Raw genomic sequence first — 24437 nt, 5'->3', positions numbered from 1 at the left:
TGTCTGGCCATCCTTGTATATGTCCTGTAATAGTCGTATAACACTTCTCAGGAACTCCACGAATTCTCGCACGTACTAGCAGTATGGTAGCACAGTGGCTATCACAGTTGCTTAACAGCTCCAGGGTCCCAGGTTCAATTCCCAGTTTGGGTCGCTGCCTGTGTGGAGGCTGCACGTTCTCCCCGTGTCTGCGTGGGTTTCCTCCGGGTGCTCCGGTTTCCTCTCACAGTCCAAAGATGTGCAGGTTAAGTGGATTGGCCATGCTAAATTGCCCTTAGTGTCCAAAAAGGTTAGGTGGGGTTACTGGGTTACGGGGATAGGGTGCAGGTGTGGGGCTTAACTGGGGTGCTCTTTCCAAGGGCCGGTACAGACTCGATAGGCCGAATGGCTTCCTTCTGCACTGTAAATTCTATGATTCTATGGTTCAGGCTTCTTCTCTCGGCACATGGTTGTCATGGATACTGTCTTCATATTGCATTGGCCTTCCCAACTTTAATCCCTCAATTGCCTCAAAACACAAATGCCATTAGTGGTCATAGAGGTCTACAGCACAGAAAAGGCCATTCGGCCCATTGCGTCTGCACCAGTCAAAAACAACCTAACGATTCTAATTCCATTTTCCAACACTTGGCCCATGGCCTTGTATGCCTTGGCGTGGCAAGTGCACATCTAAATACTTCTACAATGTTATGAGGGTCTCTGTATCCACCACCCTTTCAGGCAGCGAGTTCCGTACTCCCACCACCCTCTAGATAAAAATATTTCTCCTCACATCCCCTCTAAACCTCCTGCCCCTTACTTGAAATCCCCCTGGTCATTGATCTCTCCACCAAGGGGAAAAGTTTCTTCCTGTCTACTCTATCTGTGCCCCTCATAATTTTATACATCTCAATCATGTCCGTCCCCCCACTCAGTCTCCTCTCCCACAAGGAAAACAACCTCAGTCTATACAATCTCTCTTTGTAACTTACACACTCCAGCCCAGGGAACATCCTGGTTAACCTCCTCTGCACCCTTTCAAGTACAATCGCATCCCTCATGCTTCTGAGATTAATCCAACCTGACCTTCATTATTCTCAGACTCTCTGCCATACCCAGCAGGTAGGTGGTCGGAGTTTAATTCCACAGTCTATTCTTGTGCGTCCCCCTCCCCTTTTGAATATTGGTCTCAGAACGATTTGCCTCCCAACCTTTGGGGTGTAGTTGTGAACAGAGAGTTGGGTTGACCCACTGTTTGTGGGTCTGGCTCATCTCTGTCCATAGTCTGCTGCTTCGAGCATTCAGGCAGGTCCAAGGGCCGACATATCCAACCGGGTACGAGGGGAATACCACGGAAGATCTGCTGAGCGATTTTGGCTCCTGTGTGGGATGTTGGACAAGATTCCAGTTCATAGCACGAGAGAAGTGTGGGTGATTGATTTTCTTTCTTTTTTAACCAGGACTTGAATTTTAACCAGAGGAAGTTACACAGAAGAGAGACTACAATACAACCTAAGGAGTGCCTGTACACGTAAGTTAATGAACCGAGCAGGGTTCACTGCTTAAATACGTTGTCGTTTTTGTCACATTCCTCCCCCTCTTTAATTTCCAGTGGGATCTTTCCCTTTTGGATGCCTCATTAACTTTTCCATCACTACTTTGTCCTGCTTCCATTCTAACACTCCCTGTGCAGCAGTGTCATTCCTGTCAATGTGCCCCTTCCTACACTGTTGTCCCATGTCCTATTGACTCCTTTTAATTGACATTCGCCTTCTCTCTGCCGCACTGCGCTCCCTTACTTGAGGTGTTGTCTCCATCTTGGGATTAAATTTTCTGGCCACCTCTGCTCCGTTCCATTTGTCTGTTCGATCCTGACACCAGCAGAATAATTCTTCTACTGACCACTCGGTTCTCTGGTTATGGATATTTGCTAATGGAAGTAGGTCGTTCCTATCTAGGCTCCTCACAAATACAGATATAGAACAGTACAGCACAGAACAGGCCCTTCGGCCCTCGATGTTGTGCCGAGCCATGATCACCCTACTCAAACCCACGCATCCAACCTATACCCGTAACCCAACAACCCCCCCCCCCAACCTTACTTTGTAGGACACTACGGGCAATTTAGCATGGCCAATCCACCTAACCCGCACATCTTTGGACTGTGGGAGGAAACCGGAGCACCCGGAGGAAACCCACGCACACACGGGGAGGACATGCAGACTCCGCACAGTGACCCAGCCGGGAATCGAACCTGGGACCCTGGAGCTGTGAAGCATTTATGCTAACCACCATGCTACCGTGCTGCCCATCCTCTCCCATCCTCCTTTGTTTCAAGGGAAACAACCCCAGTCTATCCAATCTTTCCTCATTGCTAAAATTCTCAGTTGCTGGCAACATTAGAAAGGCAAGGTGGCGCAGTGGTTAGCACTACTGCCTCGCAGTGCCAGGGACCCGGGTTCAGATCCGGCTTGGGTGACCGTCTGTGTGGAGTTTGCACTTTCTCCCCTTGTCAGCGTGGGTTTCCTCTGGGGGCTCCGCTTTCCTCCCACAGTCCAAAGATGTGGAGGTTAGGTGGATTGGCCTTTCTAAAATTAGCCTTAGTAACCAAAGGTCAGGTGGGTTACGGAGATAGGGCAGGACTTCGCCTAGGTAGGGTGTTCTTTCGGAACGTCAGTCAGACCGAATGGGTAAAATGGCCTCCTTCTACGCTGCACGGATTCTATTCTATCCTCATAAATAATCTCTATACTCAGGAAGGATATGATCGTTTTAGACTGTGATGTAGTGACCAAAACCATGCGCAGCACTCTTGTTGTGACTAATATTACAATCCCAGACCAGATCCCAACAGTGGCTGGACAGAAACCCGAATATTTTATTTTAATTTTGTAAGACTGTGAGGAAAGGATACCTCACTCCAGGAGTGATTTCATACAAAATTGGGATATGGAATATTAAAACAAACTTTATTCCGAACACAATGCTACTGTGCTGCCCTAATTAATACCACTACCCCACTGCTTCTCTCCAAAATAGCTTACACTTACCCCTTAAACAACTCTAGCAGCACAGTAGCATTGTAGTTAGCACAATTGCTTCACAGCTCCAGGGTCCCAGGTTCGATTCCCGGCTTGGGTCACTGTCTGTGCAGAGTCTGCACGTTCTCCCCGTGTGTGCGTGGGTTTCCTCCGGGTGCTCTGGTTTCCTCCCACAGTCCAAAGATGTGCAGGTTAGGTGGATTGGTCATGCTGTATTTTCCTTAGTGTCCAAAATTGCCCTGAGTATTGGGTGGGGTTACTGGGTTATGGGGATAGGGTGGAGGTGTGGACCTTGGGTAGGGTGTTCTTTCCAAGAGCCGGTGCAGACTCGATGGGCTGAATGGCCTCCTTCTGCACTGTAAATTCTATGACATTCTATGATATCTGCCATATTTATTCCCACTCAAACAACAAAACCACTTCAGGTCACAATCCACTTTTAAATACAGTTAGCTCTCAGGAATACCTGCTGTATAAAGATGCCTGGATGGTCCATTTTGAGAAAGACAGACCTTTTGAGATTTCTTGAAAGAAAGAGACCTGATACTCTGTCAGAATAACGCAGAAACTCTGGCTGTATTTTTTCTCGGCTCACCTTCCAAACAAAAAGAACTGACAACCTCAACACCTGGGCTGGTTCAGTCCCTGTCCCATTGAATACATCATCTTACCAAGCTTTCTTTTTTTAAATTTAGAGTACCCAATTCATTTTTCCAATTAAGGAGCAATTTAGCATGGCCAATCCACCTACCCTGCACATCTTTGGGATGTGGGGGCGAAACCCACGCAAACACGGGGAGAATGTGCAAACTCCACACGAACAGTGACCCAGAGCCGGGATTGAACCTGGGGTCGCGGCGCCGTGAGGCTGCAGGGCTAACCCACTGCGCCATCGTGCTGCCCGATCATCTTACTAAGCTGACCACAATGCCACTAATGAACTACTCTGCAAGGAACCTCTGAATATAAAGAAATGTCCATCAACCCAAACGCTTACGATGCTCTAATTGCACCTCTGGCTCCCCAAATCCAGGCTCTCTTTCAAACCTGGATTTTAAAAGCATGACTGCAGCAGTCATTTACGGACCTAGGCTTTTCACAGAGAATCACAGAATCCCCACAGTACAGAAAGTGACCATTTGGCCCATCAAGTCCGCACCGACCCTCTGAAAGAGCACCCTACTCAGGCCCACTCCCCACCCCATTCTCGCAACCAAGCAACGCCACCTAACCTTTTTTGGACACACTAAGGGGCAATTTAGCATGGCCAATCCACCTAAGCTGCACATCTTTGGATTGTGGGAGGGAACCGGAGCACCCGGAGGAAACCCATGCAGAAGCGGGGAGAAAGTGCAGACTCCACACAGACAGTGACCCAAGCCGGGAATCGAACCCAGGTCCTTGGTGCTATGAGACATTGCTAACCACTGTGCCACCGTGCTACCCTTACTGCACCAAATACATAAAATATATCTGAAATTCCTACATTTATCACAAGTTTTCCAAAAAAGCATCATGAGGAACCAATCATTGACTGTTGTCAGGTAGAGCGCTGTCCCTGGTTTTGCCAGTTAACCAATCAAAACAAGTCCCTCCAAAGCTGGCGCTTAAGATCTACCCAAGCTGAGGAGTCTGGTTTCTCTGCACCAAAATACAAAACCTGGGAACATAGTGTCCTGACAAGCAGGCTGTTTCAACAGTGTTCTGCTTAAAGGCGCATCCCTATTATGAGTCCATGGTCCAAAATAATAAAAAATAAAATAAAGTAAATATGGGAATAAAGGAAATATACAGGAAGGACTCTTACAATAGCCTCTTGTGGTTGAGGGTAAATAATATCAGATAGGGGGCGGGATTCTCTGTTGGGAAATGCAATTGGGTGGCGGAGAATCGGTTCCAACGCTGAAATTGTAGCGGGTGCCAATTTGATGCCAAATCGCATTTCTCCGTCATCTCAGCAGCAGCGTCAGTGCGGTCCGGACAGTACGTAGCACGGTAGCATGGTGGTTAGCATAAATGCTTCACAGCTCCAGGGTCCCAGGTTCGATTCCCGGCTGGGTCACTGTCTGTGCGGAGTCTGCACGTCCTCCCCGTGTGTGTGTGGGTTTCCTCCGGGGGCTCCGGTTTCCTCCCACAGTCCAAAGATGTGCGGGTTAGGTGGATTGGCCATGCTAAATTGCCCTTAGTGTCCTAAAAAGTAAGGTTAGGGGGGGGGGTTGTTGGGTTACGGGTATAGGGTGGATACGTGGGTTTGAGTAGGGTGATCATGGCTCGGCACAACATTGAGGGCCTAAGGGCCTGTTCTGTGCTGTACTGTTCTATGTTCTATATCATTAGCGGACCTGACCCAGTATTCTATGAGGCCTCCGCGATTCTCCACCTCCAATGGGCCGAGTTGACGATAGTACGGTTCACTTGTGGTTTTAAACATCGTGAAACAAGCGTTGTGGCTGTTATACGTTTAGCTGCTGTTGTATAAAGAGTCAAAGGTTCTGCTCCTTTTCCACAAACACCTTTAATTTACTTCAACAGACTGTGCACAAAACTCTAACATCACCTGACACAAAGGCTACCTGAAGTCCCTTTACATAATCAATGTCAATTATTGGATACTTAACATAAATGAGACAACTAATTGGAATGTCTCTTAACCCATTACTTAACAGTCTCCCCTTCCATGGAGAAAAACATAATTAGGTGAAAACAAAATTACAAGAAACTGAAAAACACACATGCAAATCCCCCCCTTCTTTTTTTTTAATTTTTGGCAGAGAAATAAACAGCACAGAAACAGGCACCCTTCATTAACAGTATCCTAAAGTTTCTGTGAGCTAGCCCCTCTTTTTGTAAAACAGTCTGACAATTGATAGATACTGTCAACCCATTTAATTTTTGCTATCTCCCCTCTGTCCAACATCTGCTTCAAACTTGCGATGTCTTTCCTTAATCTTTTTTCATTGACACTTTTTGTAGAATGCACATTTTCCCACAGGGATTTATTGTCAATGTGACAGTCAATAGTTATGTTACCCAAATCCCCTAATCCCAAAATGTCTGTCAATATCTGAGATATATAAAAGGCCACACTGTGACACTGTCCCAGAGGGGGAGGAGACAGTGTATCTAACACTGTGACACTGTCCCAGTGGAGGAAAGGACAGTGTATCTAGCACACTTGCATTTGATAAGGTTCCCCGTGATAGGCTTATGCAGAAAGTAAGGAGGCATGGGATAGTGGGAAATTTGGCCAGTTGGATAACGAACTGGCTAACCGATAGTAGTCAGAGAGTGGTGGTGGATGGCAAATATTCACCCTGGAGCCCAGTTACCAGTGGCATACCGCAGGGATCAGTTCTGGGTCCTCTGTGATTTTCATCAATGATTTGGATGAGGGAGTTGAAGGGTGGGTTAGTAAATTTGCAGACGATACGGAGATGGGTGGAGTTGTGGATAGTGAGGAGGGCTGTTGTCGGCTGCAAAGAGACATAGATAGGATGCAGAGCTGGGCTGAGAAGTGGCAGTTGGAGTTTAACCCTGAAAAGTGTGAGTTTGTCCATTTTGGAAGGACAAATATGAATGCGGAATACAGGATTAACGGTAGGGTTCTTGGCAATGTGGAGGAGCAGAGAAATCTTTGAATGTTGCCACTCAAGTGGATAGAGCTGTGAAGAAGGCCTATGGTGTGCTAGCGTTCATTAGCAGAGGGATTGAATTTAAGAGCCGTGAGGTGATGATGCAGCTGTACAAAACCTTGGTCAGGCCACATTTGGAGTACTGTGTGCAGTTCTGGTCACCTCATTTTAGGAAGGATGTGGAAGCTTTGGAAAAGGTGCAAAGGAGATTTACCAGGATGTTGCCTGGAATGGAGAGTAGGTCTTACGAGGAAAGGTTGAGGGTGCTAGGCCTTTTCTCATTAGAACGGAGAAGGATGAGGGGCGACTTGATAAAGGTTTATAAGATGATATGGGGAATAGATAGAGTAGACAGTCAGAGACTTTTTCCCCCGGGTGGAACAAACCGTTACAAGGGGACATGAATTTAAGGTGAATGGTGGAAGATATAGGGGGGTTGTCAGAGGTAGGTTCTTTACCCAGAGAGTAGTGGGGGCATGGAATGCACTGCCTGTGAAAGTAGTTGAGTCGGAAACATTAGGGGCCTTCAAGTGGCTATTGGATAGGTACATGGATTATGGTAGAATGATGGAGTGTAGATGTATTTGTTCTTAAGGGCAGCACGGTAGCATTGTGGATAGCACAATTGCTTCACAGCTCCAGGGTCCCAGGTTCGATTTCGGCTTGGGTCACTGTCTGTGCGGAATCTGCACATCCTCCCCGTGTGTGCGTGGGTTTCCTCCGGGTGCTCCGGTTTCCTCCCATAGTCCAAAGATGTGCAGGTTAGGTGGATTGGCCATGATAAATTGCCCTTAGTGTCCAAAATTGCCCTTAGTGTTGGGTGGTGTTACTGGGTTATGGGGATAGGGTGGAGGTGTTGACCTTGGGTAGGGTGCTCTTTCTAAGAGCAGGTGCAGACTCGAGGGGCCTAATGGCCTCCTTCTGCATTGTAAATTCTATGATAATCTATGATTAATCCAGGACAAAGGTTCGGCACAACATCGTGGACCGAAGGGCCTGTTCTGTACTGTATTTTTCTATGTTTTTCTATGTTCTATGTACATATCCACTGCCTCCACAAGGCTTAACGTCTCAGCAGCCAAACTACTTTTGACCACTCTCCTTATTTTCTTTGTTTCCCATACAAGAGGGCAACATTTACCATTGTTCCTCAAAAGGAAAATTATAAAACCTCCAGCGCTTGAAACCCCATCACATATATTTGCATAGAATGCATCACTATAAACTATGAGTTTCAAGTGCATAAGGTCACCTAAAACCGGGAACCTCAAAACACACTCCTGCATTTTTAGTTTGACCAAAGCTTTATTTGCTCTTGTTATGTCTTCTACTTTGGGATCATTCATTTTTGTACTCAACTCTTAAGATATCAAAAAGTCACGTCCGGTCTAGTCTGTCGACCTAACCAATTCAGTTGCCCAATTAAACTTCGTAGTTGCTCTTTTTCCATCTTTGAAACCATTGCGTCTTTTTGTGAAACCCGGCCACAACTAATTGCTATTGGACTGTTGCTTTCCAAGTAAGATTGCTGACCCCTGCTCTACTAATAACAGTTGCATCCGATATTGATTAGACCCTTCAGGCAAGTATGTCATTTTTGTACCAACTTTTGGCAGTTGTCTTTTCAGAAAAGTGGCCTGTTCTAAAACATCAGGCGTTGTGTTTCCTTTACAGAAACCCTGTCTATATCAGTTAACTGGTCCTCATAGTTCTGTAACATGTGCATGCCAGATGACCCTGGTTCCTATCTGTCTGCTTTGTCTAAATTTGAAAATTTGTAATCTGTATCCATTATCCTTGCTGAATGTACCCTAACAGTTTTATTGCCATGTTGCAAAATAATTGTTTTGCCATCTATGCCTATGATCTTCCCTGGGCCTTTCCATTCATTAAAATTGTCTCTCTTATAGTATACTATGTCTCCTTGCTGAAAAACGGTATTTGATGGCCGTACATTATGCCTCAAAGCTCTTCAAATTCTTTCAGAGACGTCTGCTTCCAGAAAGGCATTTCTACTGCTATGTAATGCATTTAAATACTCGGCAAATGACCACAATGTCGTTAAAATCCCTGGCCAAAGGTAGGGTTACTATCGGCCGTGCTGGTGTCCTTCTGTACTTCCTACAAACTTCATAGCGATCACTAACCTGTTCTATCACTTTAGTATAGTATTCATCCCTTACCCATGCATCCTTTAATAAATGTTTCAGCCTCCGAAGAGACGAATGCGCAAACTGCCTATGCAGTTTTAATACACCAAGCTTTTTATCAGCTAAAGTCCCATTTTCAATTGCCATTAACACATCCTTAACAACTCTACTTGAAATATTATTTGTCAGTAATGGAATACAATAGTGTCCCGACTGTGTAAATTGTAAGTCCACCGTCTTTCCAAAAACTGTTGCCTTATCCTGTTCCATATCCAATTTCATGTGTGCTTTCTTCATCGACGGTCTGCTCAGAAGCAAAGATATCTCATTTGATACAACATCCGTGCTAATGAAATGATTCACTCCAGCAATATTGCAAGGGATCACCACTCTTTTCAGCGACTTCAGAGTATTATCATCCCCAAACCGGAAACTTGTGGAACTTTCAAATTCCTTAACCTTGTTACGATTTTCAGCATTCAAGAAGTCCAGGTAATATTTTAACCAGCCAATTCCACACACAGTATATGTGCAGCCACTGTCCAATACAGCACAATTGAAGGATTCTGCAACCAACTCCCTCATTACCGGCGTAAAACTGCTTGTTAATGGGACAATGCCTTCTTTCTGGACACTATCTTTTTCCTCTTCTGACTCTTCCGTGTCATGTGTCGCTTCAAACACTCTATTTCATAGAATTTACAGTGCAGAAGGAGGCCATTCGGCCCATCGATTATAATGTGTTGGACAGTTGAAAGCATAATGGTATTGAGAGTCACATCGAAAACATCGATTTATCATGCCCTGTGCATTTCTGGGGTTCATCATCTTATTGTAGGTTCTAACTGCGTTTCTGTCTTCATAATTTCTGGGTCCCGATCTCCTTCTATAGTCTTGGAACCTGTTTGTAGCCATACGATTTCGCCATCCTGTTAGTAGTATATCTTCCATATTCTGCCTTATTGCAGGCTGACCTATTTGGGTCATCAGAGTCATCGGAATCGAATGTTGCCCCAGAAACATTTTTAAAGCTTCTGTCATTTGATCGAATAAAGTATCCTTATCTGTAAACTGAACTCCTGTCAAAACCAGGAGCCTATCCATGTTGCTCACTCTAGCATAGTCAAGTAATTTAAAGGCCAACACAGACTGTGGAAATACCAGCTTGAGTTTCTGCAGCCTTTTTTATAGTCTGTCAAATACCATTATATAGTCCTCAATGGAGAAATCCTCTATTTTCTGGAACCTATCAAAATCCGACCATGCCTCATACGCACTTAACAAGTCATCCTTCTTATAGATCTTATCTTGTTCTTTACGGAGGTTGAGGGGAGACCTGAATGAGGTCTACAGAATTATGAGAGGTATGGACAGGGTGGATAGCAACAAGCTTTTTCCAAGAGGGGTGTGTCAGTTACAAGGGGTCACGATTTCAAGGTGAGAGGGGGAAAGTTTAAGGGAGATGTGCGTGGACAGTTTTTTACGCAGAGGGTGGTGGGTGCCTGGAATGCTTTGCCAGCGGAGGTGGTAGAGGCGGGTACGATAGCATCATTTAAGATGCATCTGGACAGATATATGAACGGGTGGGGAACAGAGAGAAGTAGACCTTGGTAAATAGGCAACAGGTTTAGATAAAGGATCTGGATTGGCGCAGGCTGGGAAGGCCGAAGGGCCTGTTCCTGTGCTGTAATTTTCTTTGTTCTTTGTATATAACGTAGTAGAGTCTGCAGACCTTCTTCTGAGTCTAACTCTTCCAATTCCAGCTCAGAAAACACTTTGCTCCGGATTTTACTGTCATAAGGTAGAGAAGGAGCCAATGCCATACCTTGTTTTCTCTTTCCCAAGGCAGTTACCTTCGTCCACATAAATACTGCACTTCTCCGTTGGTCGTACAATCCCCTTTCAGAAAATAAGGGGGGTTATCATATCCAGCCATCTTTATCCTAGGTTCAGCCATATATCTTTGTTTTTTATTCTTCTCACTCACTGCTTGGTTTGGTCTGGAAAAGTTGTATCTTTCAACCCTTCACATTTGCACAGCAACCGTCCTCTGCTACCATTTGTTATCTGTTTAGCTGCTGTTGTATAAAGAGTCAAAGGTTCTGCTCCTTTTCCACAAACAACTTTAGTTTACTTCAACAGACTTTGCACAAAGCTATCACATCACATCACCTGACACAAAGGCTACCTGAAGCCCATTTACATAGCAATGTCAATTATTGGATACTTAACATAAATGAGGCAACTAATTGGAATGTTTCTCAACCCATTACTTAACAATGGCTAATGAGGGAGAGAAGGAGATAGGGCACAGAGAGACGTGACAGTGGGCTGCCGGGCCGGACACTGGACGGGTTGGCTGGGGTTACGGGGGGGGGGGGGGGGGGGGGTGGCTGACCAGGGAACTTGAAGAGGGTGATCTCCCAAGGCACTGGAGCGGGGTCCAGTCAAGGCAGCCACCTTGGTGCGCACCCAACTGGCCACCCACCTTAGCCCCTGGTTCTGCAGATTGACACCGGCTGGATGGATGCCGCCAACCCTGCACTCCACCCTTTGTGATGACCCCCCACCCCCCCATCCGGCCGCCACCCGCCGGGACATCACGCGGCCCACTAAAGGGCAACACCCACTGTAGTCCCTACTGGGGGTGCTGGGGGGGGGGAGGGGCAGTGGAGCATACCACTGGCAATGACAGTGCCATCCGATGATACCCCTGGCATCGGATTGGCGCCAGAGCCAGAATCCCCATGGTGCCGGACAACGACAGGGCCAGGGATGCGGAGGTGGGGGGTGGGGAAGACATGCGGAGACAGAGCCTGCAGTGCCAACTGGGGCCACCATGTAGCCCGTTGGACCTGGTTGGGCAGGCCTTTCACCCCCTGCAGACTGACCAGCAATGCTGCCCTTCCTGCTAGTTGTCGCAGCCCTGGGGGATGTCCTGCAGCTGTACGAGGAGGAGGAGGAAGCTGCAGCAACAGAGCGTGCCGCAGAGGAACAGGAGACAGCTGTATCGGATGGAGAACCATCCGCCCAATAGGCCGAGGAGAAGGAGGTGCCAGATGAGGCCTCATGTGTACCGGCAGCAGCTGTCATTCTAGGACCTGCGGACAGGGCATGGCATCAAAAACTCTGGCTGATCTGGGAGACAGTGCGACATATCTACCAGATTGTGGGGGCTGTGGGTGAGGACACCCTCTCCCGGTGGCGATCAAGGTGATAGTCGTCCGAAAGCTTTACGCCACGGGTCCTTCCAGCAGCCGAATGGGGACCTGTCTGGGATCTCACATGAACCTGACCAGAGGTTTCTTTTATGTTAAAACAAACTTTAATGTAAACACAGAATTAACCACATTAACATCAAAGAAAATAGTTTTACAATTATTCGTCCGTTTTTAAACAATAGGAAGAACTTGAAATCACTATCTATACCTGCTACTGATTCCAATTAAGCAGCCAATACAGTTCAAAAGTAAAGTTAACAAACTGTTTAGCTGTGTTGAGACCTTTGGAGAGAGAGAGACCCTTACAGGAGCCGAACCAGTATTCTTCTGCTCAACCTAGCAGCATTTTGCAAAACTGCTGTTCAAGTTAAAATCCTTCTCTCTTGTCAGACTCAAATCCCATGGCAAACTGCAAAACTACAGTGAGACCTGGCTCCTCCCATTAATTACATTATCTGTATCCCACTAAGATGTCAGATGACCTGCTTAGCTAGGACAAAATACAACCCCTCATAAATTATTCTCCAGGGAATCTCTAGCAGGCATAACAATGTGCAATTAGCCCTTTATCTGTATCCAAATAAGTGGTTGGAATTAATCATGACCTCACATTTAAGACTCCTTAATTACAACAGTCCAAAGATGTGCGGGTTAGGTGGATTGGCCATGCTAAATTGCCCGTAGTGTCCTAAAAAGTAAGGTTAATGGGGGGTTGTATGGTATGGGGTGGATACGTGGGTTTGAGTAGGGTGATCATTGCTCGGCACAACATCGAGGGCCGAAGGGCCTGTTCTGTGCTGTACTGTTCTAAAAAAAACTTTAGCAGATACACAGTCTGGATACCTTAACCTAGATTTTTCAATAATGTTACTGCAACAAATATATATCTTAACCCAGGATTTTAATAACATTACTGCCACAAATATAAAATATAATATACAACTATTTCTACATTCATCACAGATCCCGCAGGCCTTGTGAATGAAGATGATTTCAAAGGTTGACCAGAGTAGTGTGCTAGCCGATCCTCCCCATACACCAGAAGCAACCTCAACAGGAACAATGACGGATTTTCAAAAGGTAAGTGTTATAGATTAACCCTGTGCTGCTCTCGGTGCCTCCTGCCAATTAGGGCATTTGTTATATGTTTAGCTGCTGTTGTATGAAGACTCAAAGGTTCTGCTCCTTTTCCACAAACACCTTTAATTTACTTCAATAGACTGCACAAAACTATCACATCACATCACCTGACACAAAGGCCACCTGAAGCCCCTTTACATATCAATGTCAACTATTAGATACTTAATATCCAATCCGTAGCACTGAGTCGCTCCAGCAGGAGAGGGGTTTTAATAGAATTTACAGTGCAGAAGGAGGCCATTCAGTCCATCGAGTCTGCACCGGCTCTTGGAAAGAGCACCCTACACAAGTTTAACACCTCCACCTCCACCCGATCCACATAACCCAGCAACCCCACCCAACACTAATGCCAATTTTGGACACTAAGGGCGATTTATCATGGGCAATCCACCTAACCTGCACATCTTTGGACTGTGGGAGGAAACCGGAGCACCCGGAGGAAACCCACGCACACACGGGGAGGATGTGCAAACTCCGCACAGACAGTCACCCAAGCTGGAATCGAACCTGGGACCCTGGAGCTGTGAAGCAATTGTGCTATCCACAAGGTTACCGTGCCCCTGGAGGAGTTAAATAGAACATGAAATTTACAGTGCAGAAGGAGTCCATTCGGCCTATCGAGTATGCACCGGCCCTTGGAAATAGCACCCCACTTAAGCCCCACACCTCCACCCTATCCCCGTAACCCAGTAACCCCACCTAACCTTTTTGGTCAGTAAGGGCAATTTATCATGGCCAATCCACCTCACCTGCGCATCTTTGGACTGCGGGAGGAAACCGGAGCACCCGGAGGAAACCCACGCAGACACGAGGGGAACGTGCAGACTCCGCTCAGACAGTGACCCAAGCTGCCAATCGAACCTGGGACCATGGCGCTGTGACGCAACCATGCTAACCACTGTGCTACCATGCTGTCCCACAGTAGACGTTCACTCCCACTGTGCAGAATCCTCATGAATTAACCCACCTTCCCATTGGAAACCCCCCCCCAGGAAGAGCCAATTGATACAATATGCAAATCATTCTATTTGCTGCGCAACTTCCAAAACCAATCATAGTAAGAAAGGAACAGTATATTTATTGGACAAGGACAGTCAGGGGAAAAAAAAGGACCCCACTGGATGAGACACGGGGAAATTGGAAGGAAGAGCTCGGGATGGAAATAGGATGGGGACTCTGGAGCAAAGCACTGTGCAGGGCAAACTCCACCTCCTCATGCGCAAGGCTCAGCCTCATGCAGCTGAAAGTGGTGCACAGAGCACACCTGATAAGAACCCGAATGAGCAGGTTCTTCCCAGAGGTGGAGGACAAATGTGAACGGTGCAAGGGAGACCCGGTCAACCAAGCCCACATATTCTGGATATGCCCTGACTTGTTGGGTTCTGGATAGCCGCCTTCGAGGCAATGTCCATGGTTGTGGGGGTGAGGGTGGAGCCGGCCTAAGAGTATCGGGGCATCAGTCCAACCAGAACTATTCACGAGAAAAGATGGCATACTGCCCGTTGCGCAGTGAAGGGCCCAGGAAAGGACCCTGGGTGATTGGGGGGGGGGGGGGGGGGGGGGGGTGGCGCAGTTTCCAACTTGGGGGAGGGGGGATCAGCACAAAGGAAAATTACATGTACTTTGTAAGAGGCACAATCATCTTTACTGAATATATAATGATAATAATCGCTTATTGTCACAAGTAGGCTTCAATGAAGTTACTGTGAAAAGCCCCTAGTCACCACATTCCGGCGCCTGTTCAGGGAGGCTAGTACAAGAATTGAACCCGCGCTGCTGGCCTTACAAGCCAGCTGGTTAGCCTACTGTGCTAAACCAGCATAGTGTACAATATGTATAATATGTAAAAACGTCAATTAAAACATTTTTAAAAATGTTGTTCTGGGTGTAGTTGAACATAATGAGTTGGGGGAAGGGGACACAAATCTGTAAACGCGCATCATTAAACACTTCTCCACACCAGTCCGATCTGCACTCACTGTTGTCCCACGGGTGGGAAGGTTTGGCTGGGGCAGGGTCTTGGGCTGTGATGGTGGTGCAGGGACGTGTTTCATGGTGCATCGGACCCATGGACGTCCAACAGATATCTACCCTTACCAAGACGTTACAGGCCATGGGAGCTGCGGTGTGGACAGCTGAGTATTACAGCGTCCCCAGTCTATGACCCCTAAGCTTGCTCCATCTTGCCCCGCCCCTCCTCCCACAAAAGACCACGATTCATGAGAAGGAATCCCTATTGCACAACCAGGGATAACCCCACGGACAGTGGCATGTTATTGAAAAGACAGAAGTCAAACTTTGTCAGGCAATGAGGAGCACCAGAGCTCGCTCCCCTCAGTGGGTCATCATCATCCTCTATCCCACAGTCAAGACCCACTGTTATTGTTCAGCCCAGGCCCAACACCCTGTTATGATGCTGAAATGATCCTCAGAGGGGGGAAGAGATGAAAGGCTAAGGGGAAGATGAGGGGGGGAGGGGAGGGGGGGGGGGGTTGGGATAAGGACAGAAGGGACTGAGGGCAAGGTGTGGTGTCGATGGTCTTTTGTCCTCCTAGTTGGTGAATCAGAAGCTGATCAGCTTCTCCCTGGTTCTACGGCCCTGAAGGACTCATTCCGCGGCCTGTTGAGCGGGCTCCAGCTCCTCACCTGGCTCATTCCGGACACCGTCCTCGTCCGACGAGACCTGCCGTTCTTCCCCTTCCTCCAACATGTCACTGCTCTGCTGCACGATGTTGTGCAGGACGCAGCAGGCCACCACAATATACGCAACAATCTGGGGGCTTTATTGAAGAGCCCCACCAGAGCGTTCCAGGCAGCAGAAGTGCACCTTTAGAAGGCAATTCTTTGCCGGATGATACTCCTGGTTGCTGAGTGAGCGTCGTTATAACATCGCTCCGCCGTGGCCTGAGGCCTTGGAAACTAAGTGGGTAAGCCTTGTCACCCACTAGCCAACTCCTCACCCGAGGGAGTGCCTTGAAGGTGCCAGGAACTTCAGAGTGTTCCAGGGTGTATGCTTCGTGCACGCTGCCTGGGTATTGTGCATAGATGTGCATGATGTTCATTTGGTGATTGCATACCAACTGCACGTTCAGGGAATGGAACCCTTTCCTGTTAAGGCCACCCCCTGTCAAGCCAGTGCTCTGAGAGCGACATGTGTGCCATTAAAAACCCTCTGGACCTGAGTCATTCCAGCGAAGGCAGCAAATCCAGCACCTTGGGCATCCTAGTGAACCCTGTCCTGGTTAAAGTCGATGTAGATAGCTGTCTAGGCACATAGGGCAACCATGACATCTCAAATTCACCTGTGCGTGAACATTTATGAAGTCCCGCGCATGTCCCTGCTTGAGCCCTGCAATGATAAAGAGACTTAGAAGTTGAGGGAAGCCGTCAACTTGACGGCCACTTGGAGCGGGTGTCCTCCTCCTAACACACTCGGTGCCAGGTGCGCCACCATCAGGCACAGGTGGGATACGGTCTCCTTGGTGAGGCGGAGTTGTAGGTGGCACATGCAGTCCAGCAGCTCCTTGAAGGATGTGCGCCAATGGTAGAAATATGGCCTGATGCGGCATCATCATTGTACCTCCTCCTCAGCCTGGTGGTCGGCTGGTATTTGAGCCTCACCAGCTTATCTTTGCTGTTCTGGGACAGGCTCCTGTCGTGCAGGGTTTCCCTCGGCTGGCCCTGGCGCTCTCACCACCGGGATTTGTGACAGCAGTAGCAGCCAGGATGATAGCTAGCATGACTGGCTGAGTTTCGAATTCCAGTTCAGTGCGGGGGCAGGGCGAGAGACAGAGGCCTGCATTATCCGCCCCGCCGTGCCACATTTCTGCCTCGACCCACCGGCGAGATTCTCCGTTACACCGGCCGGTCAATGGGGTTTCCCATTGTGGGGCAGCCCAACGCCGTCGGGAAACCCCCAGGCGTGGCAAATTGGAGAATCCTGCCGGCGGATAATCCCGCCCAGAGACTGTCACCCAGGTGATGCTTCCCTTGAACATCCAAACCCCCCAAATTACATTGTCATCCTGAGTTTGATTGCTCAGCTACCCCTGGCCTTAGAACATGTACTTGTGTTATGACAGGGCGAGTGCACCGTCAATTCCAGCCCCACAGACCCCGGAGTCCCAACATAAGTGAATTAACCAATAATTTGTGTATTTTCCAGAGATTCTTGACCCTTGACTACTGCAATGACTCACAGCATCATATTTGTAAGCAGTGCATTAAAAAGCAGAGAAGAGATAAACATATAATGGTAATAATAGAATAATGGTCTGCTTATCTAATGATTCTCGTAACCCCATCCCACCCTCCACCCAGCCACACATAAGATAAACACATGGTGAGAGTAGGGAAAGGATTGAAAGTAACAGGGATTAAAAGGACGTGAGATAAACATTTGCTGCCGAGGTGGTAGTCTTTGTAGTTGGTGATCTTCCAAGGACAGAAGGTGTTGAAGCATCTGTTGGATTGTACCTTCCAATGTTTGTCTTCAATTAAAACATTCAGTCTGTAGAATTCCCTCTGGGGAGTACCTTTTGTTTGAACGACCATAACCAGACTGGCTCTCAGTCTCACAGAGAAAATATCAGAATTCTTCACCTAAGGATTTTTTATAGATTTTCAATCAGCCCTCCCTTCCTAAAGGAGGCGCTGGACTGGATCCTCCTGCAGATTAATCTGACTGCAGAGGGACATGGCATGTAGCATTGAGGAAGCAGGGGGGCTGCAGAAGGACTTGGCCAGGCTAGGAGAGCGGGCAAAGAAGTGGCAGATGGAATACAATGTGGAAAAGTGTGAGGTCATGCACTTTGGTAGGAAGACTGACAGCCTAGACTATTTTCAAACTGGGAAAAGGCTGAGGAAACCAGAAGCAGAAAGGTACATAGTGATAGCCCTGTATCTATGGAAGGATGTGCTTGCCTTGGAAAGCGCCCAGAGGAGGTTCATAAGAATGATCCCTGGAATGAAGAACTTGTCATATGCAGAGTGGTTCAGGACTCTGGGTCTGTACTCGTTGGAATTTAGAAGGATGAGGGGGGATCTTATTGAAACTTACAGGATACTGCGAGGCCTGGATAGAGTGGACATGGAGAGGATGTTTCCACTTGTCGGGAAAAATAGAATCAGAGGCCGCACCTTCAGACTGGAGGGATGATCCTTTAAAACTGAGATGAGAAGGAATTTCTTCAGCCAGAGGGTGGTGATTCTGTGGAAATCTTTGCTGCAGAAGGCCATGGAGGCCAAATCTTGAAGACAGAGATAGACAGGTTTATGATTCATAAGGGGATCAGGGGTTATGGGGAGAAGGCAGGAGAATGGGAATGAGAAACATATCAGCCACCATGTATTAATGGAAGAGCAGACTTGATGGGCCGAGTGGCCTAATTCTGCTCCTATGTCGTATGGTCTTTAAACACAGGCCATTAGTTGAGAGAAATCTGATTCAGCTCCCCAGTCTTTTAATCAGAACTGAACCTTTCACAGGCCGGGTTAAAAAGTGTTTTAAATGTCAGAATTAGCTGATAAAACCTGCTGCTTCCTTGTTTTTGCAGAGCTGGCTGCAGGACTGCTTGCAGTCTTTTAATCAGAGGTTAAAATTTCACAGACCTGTCTGGGTAGAGAGAGTGTCTGAAACCTGCTTCGGCTGCTCTCGATGTCTAAGCAGAACTGAGAACCAGAATGGAATCTGCCTTCTGTTCCAGAATCTTCTGAAGGGCTTCACCAGTCACAATCGAGATGAGAAGATGTTCCGGAATCTCAGAAGAGCTGATTGGCTGCCAGCTAAGTCCATGAAAATGATATCACAGGACTCTGCCACACAGCACGCAGCACGGCGGGGTGTGGGGGAGGGGGGGGGGTGGAACCGGGGGAGGGGGGGGGGGGGGGGGGTGAGGGGGGTGAGTGGGGGGGGGGGATATCCTCTTGGGCTAGTTCAACTGGCAGATTGCAGTGGGGGGTTTCAAAATTCTTAGTTTAAAAGTAGCCAGCAAGAAAGGAATTAAAAAGGATACAAGGATCAGACAAGGATTTAAAAGAGGTTCCTTACACTTGAGAGCAGATTCAGGCCTTCAGCCACCGGGACTGAGTTTAAAGATTGTTTTCAAAATGAACATAGAGGGTCACATGGCTTACTCCTTGTGGATTCGGACAGGTACTTCTTTAAAAGAAACGGATCCACCCAGACATATATATTATAAAAAGACATTTGAAATTCAGTGAACGTTAGTGATGCTCACATCCATCCCATAAATGAATTTACAAAAACAATCTTTTCTGCTGGGGGAAAGAGTGACTGCCCTTTCTGGGTTTGCACAAAATACCCTGGTTGCTGCTGGTTTGGGCTGAGTTTGGCTGTGTGTGTGTATCACTGGGGAATTTTAGCCTGACATGTGGGTGGCACGGTGACTGAGTTGTAAGGGTCCCTCCTGTCCGTTCTTGTTTGTTCCTTTATTTTCCTTTTCTTTTGCCGTCACATTTTTGATCCATGGATGTTTCATGGACCTGTGACTTTAAGGCAAAGCAGCCTATACCTTTAATTCAAACAGGAGGACCCAGACAGCTGTGCTGTTTTAGACTGACTCTGACTGGCATCAGTAATGACACAGTTTGATAGATTTGGTTGGTGGCCAATGAATTGGCCCAAAGGGCTGGGCTCTGCCTGGTAAAAGGTGGTAATTGGATCTGAGCCCACTGGAGTGTTTTCAAAGTCGCAAACTTTCAATTTAGTTTCACTTTTGATTCTACAGCTTGGATGGAGGGTTCTAATTATTTCTCTCCCAAAAGATCCAGCTGAGGTCTCTTCAGAAGGCCGCTGTGAGGGTGACTCTCTCCAGAAAGTTGGGGCGCTGTTGCGGCAGAGGCCTGAAGTCAAACCACGAGCTAGAAGCGTGGTTTGATGTGAGACAGAGTGTGTCAAGAGCTGAAGACCCAGTTTAATAAAAACAAAAGTGTATCTCCTGAAGAAAACCTGCTTCTTGTGAGTATTGAATGAATGAGCAGCTGTAAACCAAAGGTTTCGATCAACCAGCGTGTTGTGAGGACAGCGTGCTAGGAACCATCATCTGAAGCAAAGACTCATCTTTTGACCTCCATCCTTATAATTTTTACCCTTCCCGACCCTCTGCCCCCATGTTTGACTGCCATGTGTGTGTGGGTAGAGCATAGGACAGTTAAAGGGGGTAGTAGGTTGGCTTGTTATCCAGATGTATTTACTGCATATTTAATGTTCCTGGTATAAATAAACAGTAATTTTGTTTCAACTTACAAACCTGGTGACTGTAATAATTGAGCGGATAAGGGCCAACAACGTTTTGGGTATTTTTTATAAGAATAATTGGTTAATTCACTTGTGTTGTGACTTCGAAAGATGTGGGGCTGAAATTGACCGCGCAGGGTGTTGTAACACAGTTAGCACTGCTACCTCACAGCGCCAAGGACTCAGGTTTGATTCTGACCTTGGGTCACTGACTGTGTGAAGTTTGCACGTTCCCCACGGGTCTACATGGACTTACCCCAGGTTCTCCGGTTTCCTCCCGTAGTCAAAAGTTGTGCAGGTTACGTTGATTGGCTATATTAAATTGCCCCTAAGTGTCAAAAGGTTAGGTAGGGTTACGGGAATAGGGCGGGGGAGTGGGCCTAGGTATAATGCTCTTCTGGAAGGTTGCTGTAAACTCAAAGGGCCGAATGGCCCCCTTCTGCACTGCTGGGGTTTTTATTCTAATATACATGATCTTGTGGTGTATTGGATGTTTCAACCAGGTGTGGTATTTGCCTGCACGGCTTCAACAGCACAACGTAATTTAATGAAATATAAAACTGTTTCTTTTTAGCTAAAGTATGGTTTACCTCTGTATAAACCCCAGTAAGTCGCCTGTCAATCCAGGGCTGAAGGTGATTTGTAAAAAGTTGGTCTGATGATATTTGTGTTTCTGTGGGGTGGTGGCAGAGTGCCTGCTGCTAACTATGTGCTTGTTACAGATTGCCTGCCTGCAGGCACAAGGAGATGACGCGTTGAGAAAAGTGAATTATGAGGAGGCAGTGCACTTTTACACCCAGGGTCTCCTGCTGGACGCCAAAGACTGCCAGTTACTGTCGTGTCGTTCCTTGGCATTGATTCAACTGAAACAGTACGAGGCTGCGCGGGTGGATGCAGAGCTCCTGATCCAGATTCGACCCGAGGCCCCACAGGTCAGAGTTCCGGGTTACGTTTGTTGGGAAAACTCTCTCTCTCTCCCTCAGTTTAAAAGTTAACGGTTTAAAAGTTTGAAAGAGCCCGTTCCAAGCATATTCAGAGTCTATGGAAATCAAAACTGTTGTTCCTGTCGTTCTGCTGGAGCATTGGATCAGTCCACCTCCCAGTGACCGAGTTTACCACTGCCACTGGGTAGACATTATGGCATTTTTCATGCAAACACCAGCCTTAGTTACCATCTGTAGGGAAGTATTGTCATGGTGATGATGGAGACATGTGGCTTGAGTTTCGCAACATGTTAGTCATGCATAAAAGTGGTGGCATTCTTTCATTTTTTTAAAATAAATTTAGAGTACCAAATTAATTTTTTCCAGTTAAGGGGCAATTTAGTGTGTTCAATCCACCTACCATGCACATCTGTTTTGTGTTGTGGGGGCAAAACCCACGCAAACACAGGGAGAATGTGCAAACTCCACGCGGACAGTGACCCAGAGCCGGGAACGAACCTGGGACCTTGTTTCGTGAGACTGCAGTGCTACCCACTGAGCCACCATGCTGCCCGTGGCATTCTTTCATTATCGGTTTTGTATTAACCGCACTCTAGTCTCCTGTGTAAGCTCCTCTGCAACAACTTCAACCATGTACTTTGTCCTCCATTTTGATATATATTTTCTTTTCCAAACAACCACAGTCTCTCCCCCCCCCCCCCCCCCCCCCCCCCCCCCCCCCCCCCCCACACACACACACACACAGATGAAATCTCTTACTTGTTCTTATGTTTTGGTTCCAGAGAGCACTTAACCTTGTTCTGCTATTCGCACCTTCTTTAGTCTTATACACTACCATTAACACTCCCTTCTTGTGCACATGACACCTTTGTCAAATCTCTCCTGAGCTCCCACCGATCCCTGACCTTTTATTCTGCTCCACCCCTTCTCCATAAAACCCACCACATTTCTTCCCTCTCTTCAGCTCTAAAGAAGAGTCATGTGCCCTCGAAACGTTAACTCTGGGTGGGATTCTCCGTCCTCCGAGCCACGTGTTTCTCAGCTGCGGGAGGCATGCACCATTCGCTGGCACCGGGATACTCTGTTCCCGCCGATGTCGATGGAAATTCCCAATGAAACCTCCCCACGCCGCCGGGATCAGAGAATCCAGCTGGCAGTGAACGGCTAGAGAATTATGGCCTCGATTTCTCCCTCCACAGATGCTGCCAGACCTGCTGAGATTTTCCCAGCACTTTGTGCTTTTATTCCAGCTTCTTTATTGACAAAGCCTAGTGCTAACCTGGCCTCACCAGTAGTGGGGACAAAAGCAACGTGCAAAACCTAAGGGTTAAAGATAATTAAAGGGAGTGTTCCAAACAAAGGACCGGAACAGTGAAAGGTTTCAGCAAGTCCCAAAAGGCATTTCAACTCCTTTAGCACGCAATAGTAACAACTAAAAGCAAAAGGAACTGCATATGATTGAGGCTGCAGCTAGCCAGCTCTGTGCCAGCTGATGGTAAATGCTAGTAGGAGGTACCTTTACATTAGATGGCACAGCTGACTCTCTGCTAATCTACACCATGGGAAGTTATCTCCCAGTGACAGTCTCCGTGGTTGGTAAGAGACTTTTTTGACTGTTGCCCACCCTGTTGTGCTTTGTTTCATTCAATGCCATGTAAGGTGTGACATGAGAGGGATAATTTTCAAGACCTGGATTTTTGTGGAGTTATGAAGATCCCGCGCATCTTCCAAAATGTCGGGCACCTGGATCCGAAAGCCCTTCCCTCATTTATGCTGCTCGGGGAAAGGGGCTGATTGTGACTCTCAGATAAGGGAAACCTGAATTGAGCAGGGCCATTTGAAGTCACTGCCGAGTTTAAACAGACCCTATTTTCGCTGCAGCAAAGGCTTTCAGTGGGATTCTCCGACTCCCCGCCGGGTCGGAGAATCCCCGAGGTGCGAAGCGAATCTCGCCCCGCCACCCCGACGCCGGCTGCCGTATTCTCCTGCAGCAGTTTTCGGCAGGGGCGGGGTTCATGCCACGCCGGTTGGGGGCCGTTGGCAGCGCCCCCCCCCCCCCCGGCAATTCTCCGGGCCACAATGGGCCTAGCGCCGTCTGTTTTTGGCCAGTCCTGCTAGCGTGGGTTAGGCATAGTCCCACACGGCAGGACCTGGCAGGTAAGTCGGCTGGGGCGGTCCTCGGGGGGGTGGGGGTGATCCGACCCTGGGGCGGGGACCCCACGGTGGCCTGGACCGCGATCGGGGCCCACCGATTGCGGGCGAGCCTGTGCCGTGGGGGCACTCCTTCCTTCTGCGCTGTTTCCTGTAGGGTTCCGCCATGGCCGGTGCGGAGGTGACAACCCCCTGCGCATGTGCCAGAATACACTGGCCGGTCTGCGCATGCGTGGAACCATGCTGACGGTTGCGCATGCGCGAGATCATGCCGGTCATTCGGCCAATGCGCAAAGTCCCTTCGCCACCGGTTGGAGCGGCGCCAACCCCTACGGCGTCCACCTAGTCCCTGTCTCTGATCTGTGTCTGGGAATGCTGCACCAGATCTCATCCCATGTCCTTTTGAAATGAAGATCTTGTGGGAGGGGGTGGGGAGGAGGGCGGGGGTGTGTGGAGGAAGAGGACGGGAAGAGGGCAGGGAGGAGGGGGTGGGAGGAGGGAGGGGTTTCGTTTGAATGCGACATTCTGGAAAATTACCTGCCTAAGATCCCCATCTTGGGAGTGAAAGTCCGTGTCGGGGAGTATTTAGTTTGATTAATTCATTATTATCCATTCTACACTATGTTTTTAAAAACTCACCGTTATTCTTAGAATTCCCCCTATACCAAAAAGGGCCGACATTCTAAATGGTGAACAGGGATTCTCACTCCCTGACTCCGATGCAGGCTTCAGTGGGTGCTATTCAGATCAAAGTATATTTTCAAGTTATCCCCCGGTATAACCCATACCTTCACTGAAGATTTTATCTACTTACCACTTAGTAGCATCGATGTCCTGTGTCCTGCATTGCTAAGTAAGTAAAGTAGACTTTAGGAAAAAAAACACTTTTTCAGGTTAAGTAAGTTATTTTATTATTATATT

The 24437-nt window shown here is 47.7% G+C and overlaps 1 protein-coding gene across 5 annotated transcripts in view; it reads left to right on the top strand.

The window, feature by feature from the left end:
* The window catches only part of LOC119955438 (tetratricopeptide repeat protein 28-like), a 390291-nt gene that overhangs the window by 22032 nt on the left and 343822 nt on the right, over positions 1 to 24437 (top strand). For all 5 annotated transcript variants that reach the window (XM_038781602.1, XM_038781600.1, XM_038781597.1 and 2 more), the window contains exons 2-4: positions 1440 to 1510; positions 12987 to 13103; positions 21144 to 21353. In XM_038781602.1, the coding sequence (XP_038637530.1) occupies positions 13005 to 13103; positions 21144 to 21353 (309 nt within the window). In that variant the 5' untranslated portion in view covers positions 1440 to 1510; positions 12987 to 13004. The remainder of the gene's footprint in view (positions 1 to 1439; positions 1511 to 12986; positions 13104 to 21143; positions 21354 to 24437) is intronic.

The sequence above is a fragment of the Scyliorhinus canicula genome, chromosome 21 (assembly GCF_902713615.1).
Source record: "Scyliorhinus canicula chromosome 21, sScyCan1.1, whole genome shotgun sequence".
Taxonomy (NCBI): Eukaryota; Metazoa; Chordata; class Chondrichthyes; order Carcharhiniformes; family Scyliorhinidae; genus Scyliorhinus; species Scyliorhinus canicula.
Note: the sequence above shows the minus strand (reverse complement) of the source record. Positions and strands in the feature narration are given on the sequence as shown.